The sequence below is a fragment of the Petromyzon marinus genome, chromosome 3, assembly GCF_048934315.1.
Source record: "Petromyzon marinus isolate PM22_M1 ecotype Great Lakes invasive population chromosome 3, UKy_Petmar_22M1.pri1.0, whole genome shotgun sequence".
In the NCBI taxonomy this organism is placed as follows: Eukaryota; Metazoa; Chordata; class Hyperoartia; order Petromyzontiformes; family Petromyzontidae; genus Petromyzon; species Petromyzon marinus.
The window spans coordinates 10,265,400-10,281,324 of NC_133669.1; the positions used below are offsets into that span (position 1 = coordinate 10,265,400).

At 46.7% G+C, this 15,925-nt stretch overlaps 1 protein-coding gene across 3 annotated transcripts in view; it reads left to right on the top strand.

Moving 5' to 3' along the window:
- LOC116953367 (glutamate receptor 4-like) overlaps nt 1-15,925 on the top strand; it is a 58,832-nt gene that overhangs the window by 37,358 nt on the left and 5,549 nt on the right. Inside the window, exons 15-17 of one of the 3 annotated variants that reach the window (XM_032973524.2) lie at nt 2,934-3,048; nt 13,748-13,882; nt 15,528-15,693. In XM_032973524.2, the coding sequence (XP_032829415.1) occupies nt 2,934-3,048; nt 13,748-13,882; nt 15,528-15,680 (403 nt within the window). In that variant the 3' untranslated portion in view covers nt 15,681-15,693. Of the gene's footprint in view, nt 1-2,933; nt 3,049-13,747; nt 13,883-15,527; nt 15,694-15,925 lie in introns of those variants that run through there. The other 2 variants (XR_012946846.1, XM_032973517.2) reach the window with 2 other exon arrangements.

Below are 15,925 nucleotides of genomic sequence, written 5' to 3' on the forward strand. Positions count from 1 at the left end.
TGTGCCTATCTCTCTCTCTCGGACTCCCGTTAATTTGTTTAGCGCAGTGCTGGATAATTATTTTGCACATGTATGTTTAACTTTCTCACCATCATCACGAATGTCACATTTTTCCGTGGCCCCTGATGGTGCGTGATCCAGACTTGAGTGGGAGCCAATAGTGTGTAGCTGCTCATTGAATTGACCAGTGGAACTCACGGCCACTGCGTGAAAAAAAAAACTCGACAGACATCCAAACGGACTCATGTACACGTTCAGTCACAGAGAGACAGGCTGATAGATGGACAAGTTGACGAGAGTCAGGTATGCTGGTAGGCAAACGTACAGTTAAAGTGATAAGTGGATGGACCCACTGATTAACATACAGGCAGGCAGACAGGCAGAGAGCCAACCAGATTGACAACTTGACAGACAGAGAGAAAGAGAAACAGACAGCCGGACATATTGATAGACACACAAGTAGATTGACAGACAGACAGAAATACGGAGAGACAGAGAGAGTCAAAACAGACAGAGGCTGACAAAGAGAATTCTGCACGGGTTCCGCGCTGAGCCCTGTGGCTTCACGCGCCGGGTCACTGTGACCTGGCCTGATGCCCCTCGCGATAATCGCACACCCCAGATAAGTGACCTAGACAGACAGGGCGAGAGAGAGAGAGAGTGAGAGCGAGTGTGCCCGTCTCCGTGAGTGTCTGTCCATCCGCGTGACCGTCCCGTGTGAGCGAGTGGTGTCTGTCTGCCTGTCTGTCCACGTGCGTCTGTGTCCATGTCTGCATGCGTGTATGTCCGTCTGTCCCCGTATGTGTCTGTCAGGGTATGTCTGTCCACGTGAGGGTCTGTCTGTCAGTTCCGTCCGTGTGTCCCAGGTTGGGTCATAGATAACAGGTGTTTTAATAATCGTTTTGTCTCCCCAGTCCCCGGTTCCCCCAACAGTAATCGGCACGACTCTTAAAACCTAACGTATAATGTCACCGCTGATCATAAATTACCATCATCATCATCACTGTTATCAATTTTTACTAACGTTAGGCAACAACTCAGAGAAACGCATATGTAACAATTCTAAAACACACTTTTGGTTCAGCCACGCTCGTTTCACAGCAACAACAAATTCAACATCTTGAAGGGCGCATGACGCTGTGCATTTTCATATGCATACGCGACTCTCTTCTAATCCGCTACATTGTGGACGAGAGGAGTTTTGACTTAAGGCAAGCAATACGATTATATTACTCGGTTTACAACTTGACCCTTTTGCGCGTCTCTCCGCTGCCGATTACTGAAAGCGATACTGCGAACGCAAATAAGGGAAACAAACGGAAAACCGTGGAAAAGCAAACATTTACAATTTGTTTGAGAGGGAGGGAAAATTGTTTTTGCAATGTTGCATTTTTTTCCCCTTGAAAAAAAAATTGCATTTAAATTTTATTTAAGGCGGCGTGGATATCGCTTTCGTATAAAGTCGTTTTTGAGAAATCATAACATAATATAACCAAGAAATGTGATATTATTTATGAAATTTCTCTGTGTGTATTTGTGTGTGCGTGTGTGTGTGTCTATGTGCGTGTGTGTGTACACGTGTGTGCGTGCCTTGTCTCCTAACCCCTATGCAAACGCTGAACACGGAATAATGACGTCACATTGGGTGTTAAGGGTGGCACGTCATCATCACCAACATCAATATCACCACCATCGTCATCACCATTGCAAAATATCACCACCGTCATCGTCACTACATACATTTGTCATTTTTTCTTGTTTGATTTTTTATATGACAAAAAATATTGACAATTTGTAAAACAATGTTTGCAAATTACTCTTAGCACCTTCATTCTATAACTACTATGACTCCACATTTCTCACAATCGCTAAATATGGGTTGCTATTAATAAAATGACTACTGTAAATTAATATTCATATCAATGCTATTTTAATTGTTACTAAGATATGTCCTAAATCACCACGGGCCATTGCTAATTTATTAACTTAAAATTACTCTCATCTAAATTCTCTACCATTATTAATTAACCATCATCACCACCGTGATGACCGTATTCACCACCACCACCACCTACATCACCACTATCACCACCGTTATCATCATCACCACCACCACCTCGTTCACACGCGTGCTGCTTCCGGCAATTATGGTACCGTCTCCGCCACTCCCCCTACCCCCACCCCCCGGGCCACGGCAACCACTAAACCTCTTGTCTCCATGTACCCATCGTTTTGTGCCTCCGTGCTTCCGTTTCCTTGTGTCTCCGTGTCCCCGTGTCTCCTGTATGTTTCCCATGTGTCTGGTGTGTGTCCATGCATCTCCATGTTTCATGTCTTTCCCTATTGTGCTCCCCCCCCCGAACCTTTATTTCTCCATGGGTCCTACATTCCTGGTGCGATAATTTTTATTTACAAAAAGTATGTTGTGTTTTCTGTTTGTCTTGCGTGTGCTCTTGTGTGTGTCCCACCTATCCCCTTCTGTGCTTGCGTCTCGTGTGAGCCCCATGTCTCCCACGTGTGTTACACATCTCGTATGCTTCTGTGCATCTCCAATGTGTCCCATATATATATCTCTGTGTCCTATGTCTGCGCCATGAATCCTTTGTGTCTTGTTTGTCCATTTGCTCATGTGTCATTTTGTCCTGTTATCCCTGTGTCTGGTAGTGTTATTGTCTATATATTTTTTTCTCTGCTTGTGCTTTTATGTCGTCTTGCTTTTGTTTGGTTGTCCTTTTTTCCATATGTCATTCTATCTGTTTTTTCATTTGTCCGGTTGACCCTTTGTCTGGTCATTTGATCGTTTGGGTGTGCTTTTGTCCTGTCCGATTGTTCATTTGTCCATTCGTCCCTTTATCCATTTATCCTTTGGTTGTCCGGTTGTCCGGGTGGCGGGATGGGTGGGTGGGTGGCGGGCGGCCCTGGGGCGAGGGCAGCCCGCAGGTGAACCTGGCCGTGCTAAAGCTCAGCGAGCAGGGCATTCTAGACAAACTCAAAAATAAGTGGTGGTACGACAAGGGGGAGTGTGGCAGCAAGGAGTCGGGCAGCAAGGTCAGTGCGTGCCCCCCTGCGCGTGCTCCTATGTGCCCCCCGCGTGCCCCCCCCCCCCACGCGCGCACATATCCAACCACCGACTGGGGTTGCCAACTTTCCCATTTTCAAGGAACGGACAGAAGGGCGTGTTCATGGTTCATTGGTTTGGAGAGAGTTAGGGGACAGGAGCAGTTGGAGGAGGGGGCGGCGACCGCTTGATGGAATGTTGGTCTACGATTTGTAGATAACTCATTATGCACCACTATATAGGATCATGGGTAGAGCTTCATTTTTGGTGATTCATTTTGATGACCCGGCACAACCACATCCAGAATATTTCTTCCTGTGGCTCTGGATGTGGCTACTCATAACCTGTCTTTTTTTATTGACCAGCGATCCGAAAACATTAAGTAAAAAAAATAAACCCTGATCATGGCTAAAACATCAATAAATTATCAAACATTGGACAGACAAAAGTTTCCATTTCTCACCTCAAAAACATTGTACATTTTGCAATCCGTCAGTCCAATGGCCTTCAGGGCCAATGTTTAACGGCATTGTTGTATTACCGTAGGCAGGCTCTAGACCCAGTGGGTTCCACCAAGCGCGCTCCATGTCATATTGGGGTGGAGGTGTGCTTGTCTTGCACGGCGAACGCATCCCACGAGCAGACGGACTTCACGTCCGTCGGGTTGGAGGCATGGAACGGACATTTTCGAGGCAAGGTCGAGGGGAAAAAAATAACTGGACAGTCCGGTCGAAAAGCAGACGGTTGGCAACCCCAGCAGCAGTGCACCCCTATTGTATAGCGACTGCACGTCATCATTTACTTGCACAAGACCACGGGCCCAATTCATGCGTTGGCAGAAAGGCAGTTTCCGCCAACATTCAATGAGATGGAGGGGAAATAACGCATTCGCTCACCATTATTTTGTTGGGGTCCCCCCCCCCCCGCCGCTAGAAAATTGGTGAAAAATGCCTTTCAGCCAACATGTGACTTGGGTCCATAGTGTAGTAGTGTGTGTGTATGTATGTTTGTACACTGTATGTGTACACTAGTGTTGCTGAAAGGTAATTTTTGTATTCACGTATTTGTGCGTGTGTTCGTATTGCTTGTCGATGTGTACCTTGTATCTCTGTGTGTGTGTACACTATTATATTTATACCATGAAAAACAGGTCCCTGCAGGGTGGGCTGGTAGGAACATTGGAATTTTGCGCAATTTTATTACACCCAACAGCACGAGATTTCACTTCGTTAAAGTATTGAATGGGGACGGACGGACGGACAGACACATTAATCTATTGCAGGCTGGTACACTCAGTTTACAACTTCGTTCCTACCAGTAAAATCTCCTTGGCAAAGCGAGACAAGATAATACAGTAGTATATGTGTGTTAGGAAACTAATTTCTTTAGAACTGCTTTTTGTGTTTAGTAAGTTGGCCTTCCCTCACACCTCCGATTAGCACGGTTGGCTACGTACGGTGCGAAAGAAGTTCAACATGCAGTACATGCATAGATTGGTACATGCACATAGATTGGGACTCTCCTAGGTGAACTTGGAATGTCACCTGCCTATGAACATGGGTACCGAGTACGATGAAGGTAGCTGGCCGTGGTGCTAACCGGGGCGTGTCAAACAGATATGCCCTGTCGTCCATAATAGGTGCTCGCAAACAGCCCTTGACCCGACTCGTTATGTTAATTTGGTTATATTTGCATTTATCTGCATACAATATATGGGCTGAACTTAAGAAATCTTCCAATTGATGAAAACAATTAGGTAAGCTACTGTCTAAGAGATTATACGAAATGGTTAGCATCCAGAGAAATATTTGTATTTAATGTAATGTACACCCAGTTTGAATAGTTTTACGATACACTGTACTCTATGTGTACGTACTGTATGTCATATGTACTCTAAGATAATTTTTAAATATTAGACCTTTCAGTTTATAGTGACCAAAAAGTATAATTCAATAAAAATGTGGAATAAGAATTTATACGTTTTTTTTAACATACAGTAATTTCCATGTCACCAAGTCTCAAGACCCGTTATCAGGAGGTCCTGCTACATTAGGATTGTTGAACCAATGCAGTTTAGTCTCCCATTATATTGGTGGGTGTCGTGTCTTTTCCTTTTGTTTTTAAATTAACTTCACGCATTTGGTCCGGTAATTATACATCGTCATGGCGTTGTTGCGGAAGATATTTGGATTTTCCTTGAACGTTTAGTTATTTGTGAGCCATAACTCGGTCATAACTACTGAAGACATGGGGCCACACGATTTGCCCATGGGATGGTAGTACTGAGGGTTATCCCCTTCTTACGTGTGATGGATTTTCTCCGGGTTCTCTGGTTTCTTCCATCATGGATCCAAACATTAATTTACCGTAATTAACCAAACATCCTAATGCAGCAGGACCCTCTTGAAAAAGTCTTGAGATTCAATAATAATTAATAACACACTTGCATTATTATAATTGCAATTAAAGTCAGAATAATTTTACTAAATAAATTGCAAAGTCTGATGCGTATATTTTATGTTTACACGTGTATTATGCAGGTGTTTATTTGTATGCAAAGTATTGTATATGCAATATAGATGTTCTCGATATATGTGTGTATGTATGAGTGTGCGCGTTACACATGCAGACGTGCACGTACGTGTGCACGTCTGCGTGTACAATCCCCGTGCTCGCACGCGTGTAAGAGACACATACGTGCGTGCGTGCCCGTACATACATGTACACGCGTGCGCAACGTCCCCGTGTGTGCACGCGCGTGTACGTGTGAATATGTGCACACGAGGCACCATTGTGTGTGTATACATGTTCCTGTGTCAGGTTAGTGCTCATTTACGTGTTTAACATAAATGCGGCTGTGTGTGTGTGTGTCCATGTCTCAATGTGCTTTACGTGTGCGCGCGTCTATGTGTGCACGAGCGTCTATGTGTATGCGTGCGTTGTGTGTGCGCACGTATGTTTGTGTGTGTGCGTGCGTGTATTAGTGTTCTATGTGGATGTATGTGTTTACGTCTTCGTGTACACACGGTGCGTGGGTGGGTGCACCTGGGAATATGAGTGCGCGTGTGAAGGAGCGAGCGACACACACGCACTCTCGCAATCACTTGCGCACTCACCTGTCCACACAACCTGCCGTGCGTCTTCACTGTGCTGGTCCGTCATTGGGAGAACGAGGCGTGGGTCTTTAACATTACCTTTACACTGGCGCGTGGTTCCAGCATTTGTACCTAAAATCAGTCAATGCATCAAATAAATGTAAATGTTAAAAATTACCTTTACCAACAAGTGACGCCACCATCACTGGCAACATCAACACCTTGCTGTAAGCACCGAGGACGATGGTGATGATGTTGGTAGTGATGTGATGATGGTGATGATGATGCTATGTAAACCGTGCTTGGTCCATGACCCAGTGAAATGTGAGGTTCTGTGCAGGTCATCACCGCAGACAACAACGTTAAACAAATTGACCGACAGTTATCTTCATTGAGGACAACGGTTGTGATCTTGTATCATTGGCGACAGAGAGACGCCAGGCTCTATATTCAAGAGATGGGGCCCATCAAAGGACATTCAATTGTCTGCTGTGATGGGGTCACATTGCAGTGGTCTTGATGTCACCTCTGTGTGAAATGTGAAATGATAAATCCTGAGTGCACAGTGGCTCATTATACCCACCCCGCACAGTGTAGTGAAACGGTCAAAATGAGGCTGAGTTGTTGGTCATTACCATATCATCGTTAACACCACCACCAGCCACCAGCTATTACTGTAATTACCATCATCATTGGCATAACCCCTACTATTACTCCCATCACTAACATTGCCACCATACTCGCCATGACTTATTTAATTTAACATCACAAGCTCTACTTGCCTTCACTACATTTGGCAACATCGTTACCACTATCGTCAACATTTCCACCAAGACCATTGTAACGTTACCATTTGTGACCATTATCACCTCCAGCATTGTCATCATCACACATTCTCCAATGTTACATAACCAGCAATATCATTATTACTACCACCACCGTAAAAATCGTCACCATTATCACTTCAATCATTACCATCAACACCACCACTACTGCTGTCACCATCACCGTAATCTTCACCGCCATCGCCACCACCACCACATTACCCACCTGATATATTTGGTACAGCCCATGCTGCACCCATGAAAAGAACGAGGATTATCTAATAAGGATTGGTGATAGCGGGGAGGGGAGGGGGGTGAGGAGTGGTGATGGGAAAGGTGACCTCAGCACCAGACCTAAAGTAACAGCGACCGTTTCAGTTACATATTTGGGGATGCAGTGCTGTCCGCTGCAACTTGCGTTACTGACAATACACGCATCTGGCGGTCAGCACTGTCGACAAGCGGGATTTGAACCCAGCAAACTGGACTGAGGGGTGTCGAGTAGAGCCAGGGACCCACGCCAAAGTTCTGTACGCTCGTTTGAGAAAACGAGATAATGTTGAGAGGTTAATTTCGTAACTTGCCATCTCGCAATAACTCTTCAACATGTATTGTACAATTATACTTAAAATTGTGTAATAATGCGGATTGACGGTGACATTGTAAAAAAGATACAATTCATATCTATGCAAGTACGAAATTGACTGTCTCGTTCAAGTGTTGGGAGAAACTGCTTTTCTACCGATGTTTTGTGGAAAAAACAAGAGCCAAATCGGTAGAAACTGCCTTTCCACCAACAAAAGATTTTAAAGTTGTTTTAAATGTCAGTAACTGAAATGTTAACGATCACTGCTACCTCTTGGCAAAATGAGGTCGATATATTTTTCAAAATTTTGACAATACATTACTTAAAAAAGCACATTAAGCCAAACATTTCACCATCTGGTAAAATCAATTTGTGATATCACCATTATAGGACCGTACCATTCCGACATGGAGGGGGCGGGTGTTGCTGCGTATTGGATGGAACCCACTGCTTTTCCCCGTCATAGTATCGTTGTTTGCATGACCTGTGTTCCCTACACTGAATAACTTGATCATCTGTCCCTCCCCCCACTCTGCAGCTTCCCATGATCTTAACGTAGTACAGTCTCTCATATCCCACTCCCCTCCGTGCATCAGTGGTACGGTCAATTCAGCGTGTGGTGACCTCTCACCTGGGTAGCAGATGATCTCATACAGCGACTGCCACGCCTTCCTGGGGTCACAAGGTCATAAGGTCATGGCCAAACACCTGTTAACCACGATGACATTGAGAAAGGCAACATTTTACTCAGCTGCCTGACGACTTAAAAGGTTACACCTTAAGAGGACTGTTAATTACCAAAGAAGGTTTGGTAGTCGCAGGTTTTCTATTTATTTGAAACGGATTACCTCTAATGATGTTCAATTGGCAAAACCTCTTCAAGTTCAACACCTGTTATCACAATGCCGGTCATAAGTAAAACAGACTTTATTACAGAACATATCAATATAACAAAATGGCCAAACAGGTGCTTTTTGAAGCCTGGTTTTAGCAAATTTTAGCAGTCATTCTATCCATATTGGCCCCCACCAAAGGAATGTGGAATTTCTACCCCTGGCTCAGGGCTGTCAACAGTTATCACTTCGCAATGTTAATTTTAAGCATAGAAGCAGTGTGACTTTTAACAATTAGTTTGTCTAACTGCTGGTAATACAATTACCGGTTGATTTTGTGAACAACTTAAAACTTAAATTAAGTTTACATGATCACGGTGAACGAGTGCAACCAGGAACTGAAACCGAATCTGGAGATGCTGATCCAGACTTCCATCCTGTGACCCCTGACCGCATTGTCTCCTATGGGTGTTGGACGCTGGAGGTTTAGCCTTGTCGTGAGCATGGGGATGCACAGAGGGATCTGGTCCAGCCTCAGTCGAGTCCCCGCTAGAATCCCAGTGGGAGTGAGTAGGACTCCAAAGGGGGGCCCCTGTGAGGAGGGTTATGGACCCCTGAAGGATGCTCCCTTGCCAGATTCCCCCGGGTCACCCTGGCTCAGTCAGCACAGCCTCCGCTCCACTCAGTCAAATAAAGAAGAATGCAATGTCGACAAATGCATCGCAGATCTCCTCTTGTCTCATCAACACCTTGGCTTGGGTTGCTGACCTCTAGGTGGCCAACGTGGTGCTGTGAGCTGGGCACTTGACTCACAAGCACAAGTTTGTGAGTTTAACTTCAGGTTCATGGTGGGATGAGCCCGTCTTCATCAATTCTGCAGGGCTGATAAATTAGCTACCACTTTGTGGGAAACATTGGTTCTCCTATGGAGAAATTGGCCATTTCATTTAAATGTAGTACTTCCACTGGCACTTCGGAATTGCCATAGGAGATGAGCACTGCTGAAACATTTTGGCTCGTTTGTAGTTTCTATTTGTAGCATTATTTAATGCTTGTAAACCACCCAATGATGTTCCAATTGTGCTATAGTTATCACATCATGAGGCAAGAAAATGTCCATTTAGAACTCTTCAGCGAGCAGTGGATCACCCTGCGTCAGAAAGTTGTCCCATAAGATAATGTCACAGGAACTACTTCGGAAGTCACTGCATTGATTTTATCCACACTGGGGGGCATACTCTTTATATGCCCTGCAAAGATGATTAATTGCATATCGATGCAATTGAAGTTTCTCCTTACCAACGCTAGAATGAGGAAATGATAGTTACAGTATTTTTTACGCAATCTTTGTTCACTGGGCTGAGTGCCATCTTGCTATACTTGGGGACCCAGTTAAATCGCGGGCAGCGGAAATCTTGTTTCAACTCAGAATCACCGTTGAGATTCTGAGTTGAATCAAGCTTTCACCAGGCCACCTCTCACTTTCACAATTGACCGGGTTTTGGACGTTCGGCTACTTCAACATTTACAACGTAGTTTAGCGTTGCCGGTGGAAACCAGAGTTCCCAGAGAAAAGCCACGCACGTGAAAGGGGGGGCACTCCGTTGTACGGACAGCATGTGAGGAGCTCACTCGCTGTGCTATCTATCCTCTTATCACAGTTAACTTCTGGTTGGGTCAGACACCGACCATCTTCTACTACCTCCTACCCACCTTCTTGCTGTACTGCATTCTGTCAGAATTATCCATATATTGAGTGAGGAATCTTATTTCTGTACTGTCCACCACAGAGAAAATATGAAGAGACAAAAACATACTAATTGCTGTATTTTTCACATAACACGACACAACCTCCAAAGAGGATATTTGTAACAATCATCAAGACCAAAGAGGGCACGTTTTAAAGTTTTAAAGCCTCAGGATGAAATCAGAAACGAAAACACGGCCTAGATGAGATGCGATGGCTTCGAATCGGACGTAATCCGGTGGCTTCTGTTTAACCCCTCATTGCAGGCGGCAAAAATGCTGCGATGCTATCCCAGGCCGTGAATTACGCCACCACCATCATCACCTACAAATAAAAACAAACAAAAAACTACAGCTCAGGACAACAACAGCAACAATCCCAAATACAGCACGTACTGGCATTGACGCCTGGATGAGTCGCGGTGCCTTGAGACTGAGCCAAGGGAGACCTGGGACACGTCTGGAAAGTGGAGACCCAGACCACCCCCCCCCCTCCCATAACTCTATAGAGGGGAGACCTGCTATGGGGTTCGCTGGAGGATAAATGGTTCGGCGGTTTGAAATCCATCGTTTAAACAGCGCCGCTGCCTCTTGAGGGGATGGCGACAGCCAAAGGTTCCTGTGACAACGTTCGCAAAAGTGGTCGTGTGCCCAAATTCGACTCGGGTTATGAAGGAACCGTACATAGTGCTGCTTGTTACTGGCCGCTTGGTGCTTTGGGCCTGGGTTCAACAACAACAAATTTTCATGTTTAAACAGCCTTTAAAACAAATCTATCCACTGCTTGTTGAGGACCTCCACAAGCCGTGCGAGTTACGGGTTAAGTGACGATTCAGGATTATATGACACTGGTGTTGTTGATGCAAGAAAGCCTCACCGAGTCGCAAGAATATTTTTTTCAGCGTTCAGCGAGGCCCTTACTTGAGATGCTGGGTCAATGTTTTAATCGCCGAGTGTTTAAACATGGAAGGAATGAAACCAGAGTGCCCGGAGGATCCCCACGCGTGAGGAAAAGGGGCGACACTCATCGTGCTGCGTCCTGCCGTGTTCCTCGCCCACCTCACAACCCCGGGGGGTTGGGGCGCATCTCGAGCACTTCGTCGTCTCCGTAATGACCACCGTTAAAAAAAACCTTCTTCCCGTGACCCACCAATCCCACGTCCAAGCTCGCTGAGATTACAATCTCAAATAAGCATCAGCAACCTCCAGCGGCATCGTAGTTTGCAATGTCGTCGATTCCCTCACGGGCCTAGTAGGGCTTGGGGGGCACACCGCGTATAGACGTTTTTAATTGGCTTCAGCATGTGGTTCTCTGCCTTGGGAGACGCTTGCTTGGGAATATCTCAAGGGACGTTAATACACAGTGAAGGGCGGATGAAAAATGTGAAACCTGATGACAAATTGGACCATAATCAGCCCTTTTTTTAAAATATATGTTTAACGAGGGAGACGTATCGAGTTCAGAAAAGAGATTGTAGTCACCATCAGTCTGATATTTCCCCATCGTAGCTATGGGGTTGAGTTTGCAGAGAGCGCATTGAGACGAGATGGTGGTGAGACTGGCACGGAGTGGATAGTGTATACGGCTCAATAGGTCAGATGATACATTGTTATATATGTAGTACTGTACATAACTGTGCAGTGCGCTAACCACTACGCCACCGCTCCATGCCCTCGGTGCGGGCCAAAAATGGCAAGTGATATCCGAACCAGTCCTGGGCATCTCCTTCACCGACCCGATCGAACCAGTGCTGTTAAGTAGAATCTAACAACCCCAATGAACACAACGTGGGGAGGCCTTCATCCAGCAGTGGATTGACAAAGGGTCGATTATCACGTATTAATAGTACGTAACTGTCCAGGGGCTGTGACCACTGGTGAAGACATTTAAGACTACTGATTACAATCTCCTTGCTGCAGTCACAGCATGTCAGACAGAGGGCTGGTGTGCCCACAATTACTGAGAACTTAGGGGACATGCTCCCAGCAGGAGCACGACGACATTTTGGGACCCTAAGAATAAGTTTCCAGTACCGCCCCACCATACGCCACTGCTCCGTTTTTTCTTTTTTAATGTGGGGGGGGGGGGGGGGGGGGCGGTGGGGAGGCGACGACTGTGGAAGGGGTGACGGGATGATGGCTGTGGTTGAAACAATGACAGAGTGGGAGCCAAAAGAGGGAACGTGCCCGAGGGGACGTCCACCGTGGATATGCAGCAATGGATTCATCTCGAGTGCAGAACCTAGATGGAGCTGGTTTCATCGCGAGACCATAATGGCGATGGCTTGAGGTGGCTTTTATCCAGCAGTGGATAGATCATGGCTGATAATAATCATGATTGTGATGTTACTGGTATAGCTCCTCAATTATCCCAGTTGCTTAAGTTGCACCATAATTCAAGTAACTTGGACTTAAACCAGTGCAGAGGTCTATTTTTTTGGGCCAGGATTTCAGGCACACTATGGCTTACCCTTTGCAAGCGGTGTCACAGGCTCTTGGATGTTAACATCCTCTCCGCAACAGCCCACGCGCTTATTCTGATGATGGTAACAATGCCCTGCTGCCTCCAGCGGCTCTGAAGTAGAAGAGGTAACGGCCTCCATCTCGCTTCTCCCAGCCGGAGGTGACGCGTGCAGGCAATGCTTAACTAGAATGCGGAGGCAGCGCGTTGTAATAATAATGTCACAGTGGGTATTTTCTCACTTGTGGTTTTTTTTGTGTGTGTGTCGGATTTACTCGTGCCAGTGCAGTTTAAGTCGGCAGGTAAATTAATCTCCACCTCTTGGAGGTGGCAAGTTTAGTTGATGCCGTACCGCTTCAAATGGAGCTTAAATTGACTTAACTCGTATCGACACGACTAAGTCGGCGTAAATCCCACTCACGTGAAAAGGCCCTCTGTGGGGCTCTCACCTGGTCAGGTTGAGCACTTGACTCAAAATCAGAAGGTTGCAAGTTCTAATCCTGGTTGAGGTTGACTCAACCCATTAACATCATACTCATTGTGGTTGTAGATAATTATAGAACACCATTTTTTGTGGAATCTCAACAGTTGTCTCTGAAGAGACTGACCCCACGCCAAGTGAATTTGGAATTTTCGCCACCGATCCAGGACCGCCAACATACCGCCCATCGCTAATTTGATAACGAAGACGCCGACCTTTTTAATTCATCTCCCAAACTGACCAGGTTTCTTGGGAAACCATCCAATGAGTAACCTCTAATGAAGCCACTTCATCTGATCTTCATCGCATTTCCAATTCTTTACATTCGAATTCTTCAGTCTTTGCATTTTGATTTTTCGACTACAAAAAAACCTGCACGCGTCAACCGAGGCTGCGAAATCCGAGTTGGAATTTGGCACTTTGCTCAAACTGGAGCCACCAGCCGCCACTGTTTGAACTCCCACTCGTCCGCTCACCTGCCCGCCCCGTTAGTGCTGCGGCACAGAGGTATGTGAGCAGGCTGAAACCCACGACCGTGCTGCTGGATCCCTGAGAGTGTCCCCACGCGAGCGTCCGTGTTGGTTTGGGGGGGTCGGGGAGGTGCGCCAGCTGGTAGAGCGGTCCGCGGTGGATGGTGACGTGCGTGCGTGCCCGTGCGAGCAGGATAAGACGAGCGCTCTGAGCCTCAGTAATGTGGCCGGCGTCTTCTACATCCTCGTGGGTGGACTCGGTCTCGCCATGCTCGTGGCGCTCGTGGAGTTCTGCTGCAAATCCCGCGCCGAAGCCAAGCGCCTTAAGGTGGGGTGCCTGTGTGCGTGCGCGCGCACCTGCGTGTGTGCGCGTGCACCTGCGTGTGTGCACGCGCACCTGTGTGTGTGCACGCGCACCTGCGTGTGTGTGCGCGCACCTGTGTGCGAGTGGTAGTGTTACGGCTAGCGTGCTGCGCTATGAACCCCGGCGACCCGAGTTCGATTTCCGATCATGACGAATATCTGAGCCGATCTTGGGCTTCCCCTCAGTCGACTCAGCCTCAAATGAGTGCCTAGTGCGGTATGTAAACATCGCCATTGGGGATATAAAGGCGGTCGAGTGCGGTGCTGGCCACCCAACCCCATGCATATCGTTTAGGCCTTCATAGGTGCTTGCTAACAGCACTTGCCCCAACAGTCTGTTGAAGACTATACAGGAGATTTTTTTTTATTTTGTGTACCTATGAGGTATGGTAGTGTCGTGTTTAGTGCGCTGCACTATGAACCTGGCGACCCGAGTTCAATTCCCGCTCACAAATAATAACTGGCGAATGTTTGAACTGGTCCTGGGCCTCCCTTAGGTCGACTTAGCCTTAAATTAGCACCTGGTGCCATGTGTAAACATTGCTACTCGGGAGACAAAGGCGGCCGGGCGTGGTGCTGGCACACCCCACCCCCTTCTTGTGCGATCCTGGCCCATCATAGGCGCTAACAGCACTTGCCCCAAAGGGGTCTGTTAAAAGCTATACAGGGGATCTTTGTTTTTGTAGCTGTGCGCGCAACAACTTTGTAACAGAGCAAACACCTACATTGTTGCACCATTATCTCGTTCAACATGGCAGCCTCTGAACAATCGTCATGTCCTTACTATATCTCGTTCATCTATCTCTTACAAATCTGCCTTCAAGTTTGCATATTGGCACATGTGTATTCATAACTTGGAAAATACAGATACACAAATAGAACTATTTTGGTCAGTTAGGTATAATGTTACACTGACGTAATTCGAGTCCGTAAATTAAGTTTTTATTTTAAGATTTTTTTTTCCCAATCACAAAGCGAGTATAGAATGGGTCAGACATACAACCTAGGTGCGTTTTGACAGGATGAGATATCCATAATACAGGGTTTTTTGGGGGTTAGGTCGCGTAAATATACATTTGTCGTTAAACCCGCCACCACCCGACACAGCCAATTAGAAAGGTTTGTCACGTAACCAGAACGTACCAATTCGTATTATGGATATTGGTCTCGAAAGCCTACGTGTTAAACTGAGGATGAGATATATTGTTTACACCTTTAACAGGCTCCTGTCAGCAACACTTGCTCACTATGGCCTACGGCAAGCGTGGCCTGCAGGCAACATCTGACTGTGGCAGGCTCTTGGAGTGGTCCATTGAGCTATTGCCCGCGGGGACATCGATACAGATTAGTGAAATGAAAGCGAGATAAACGAGAGCAAAAAACTACTCAAAATCGTCACGTCTGGAACATTTCCACGGAGCATTTCCCACAACCTCGCAGACCACCAGTGGTCTGCGGACGTCTAGGAGACCCTCCCCCCGCACCTCCAATTATCATGGTTGGCTACGTACGGTGCCAAAGAAGTTCAAGCGTGGGAACCACACTTCTACAGTAAAAGGCTAAGTTGAGTTCATCGCTGGTGCTGTGCCCACGTGTGTGCGCGCGTGCAGCTGGCGTTTGGCGAGGCGCTGCGTAGTGAGGGGCGGCTGTCTCTGACGGGCAGCCTGGGCGAGAACGGGCGGATGTTGGGCGCCGACTTCCCCCGCGCGCTTCACGCGCTGCCCGTCATGCGGCATGGGCACAGCGTCACCGACCTCTCCTAGGCCCCCGCCGCCGGTACTGCCACAGACCACTGTGAAAGGCGATGGGCACACGCGCAACACGATGGTCGCCGCCGCTGAAGTATGAACAAAAAAACGTATCTTGGGAAGAAGGGCACAACTGCATGTAAACGACAAATTAACTTTTCATGTTTAGTCTTGCGGAAAGACTTCGATTTCACAGGATGGTTATCTCAAAAAAGAGAACGGGTCCTGGGAAACCAAAACAGGTCGTAACCCTAACGTAC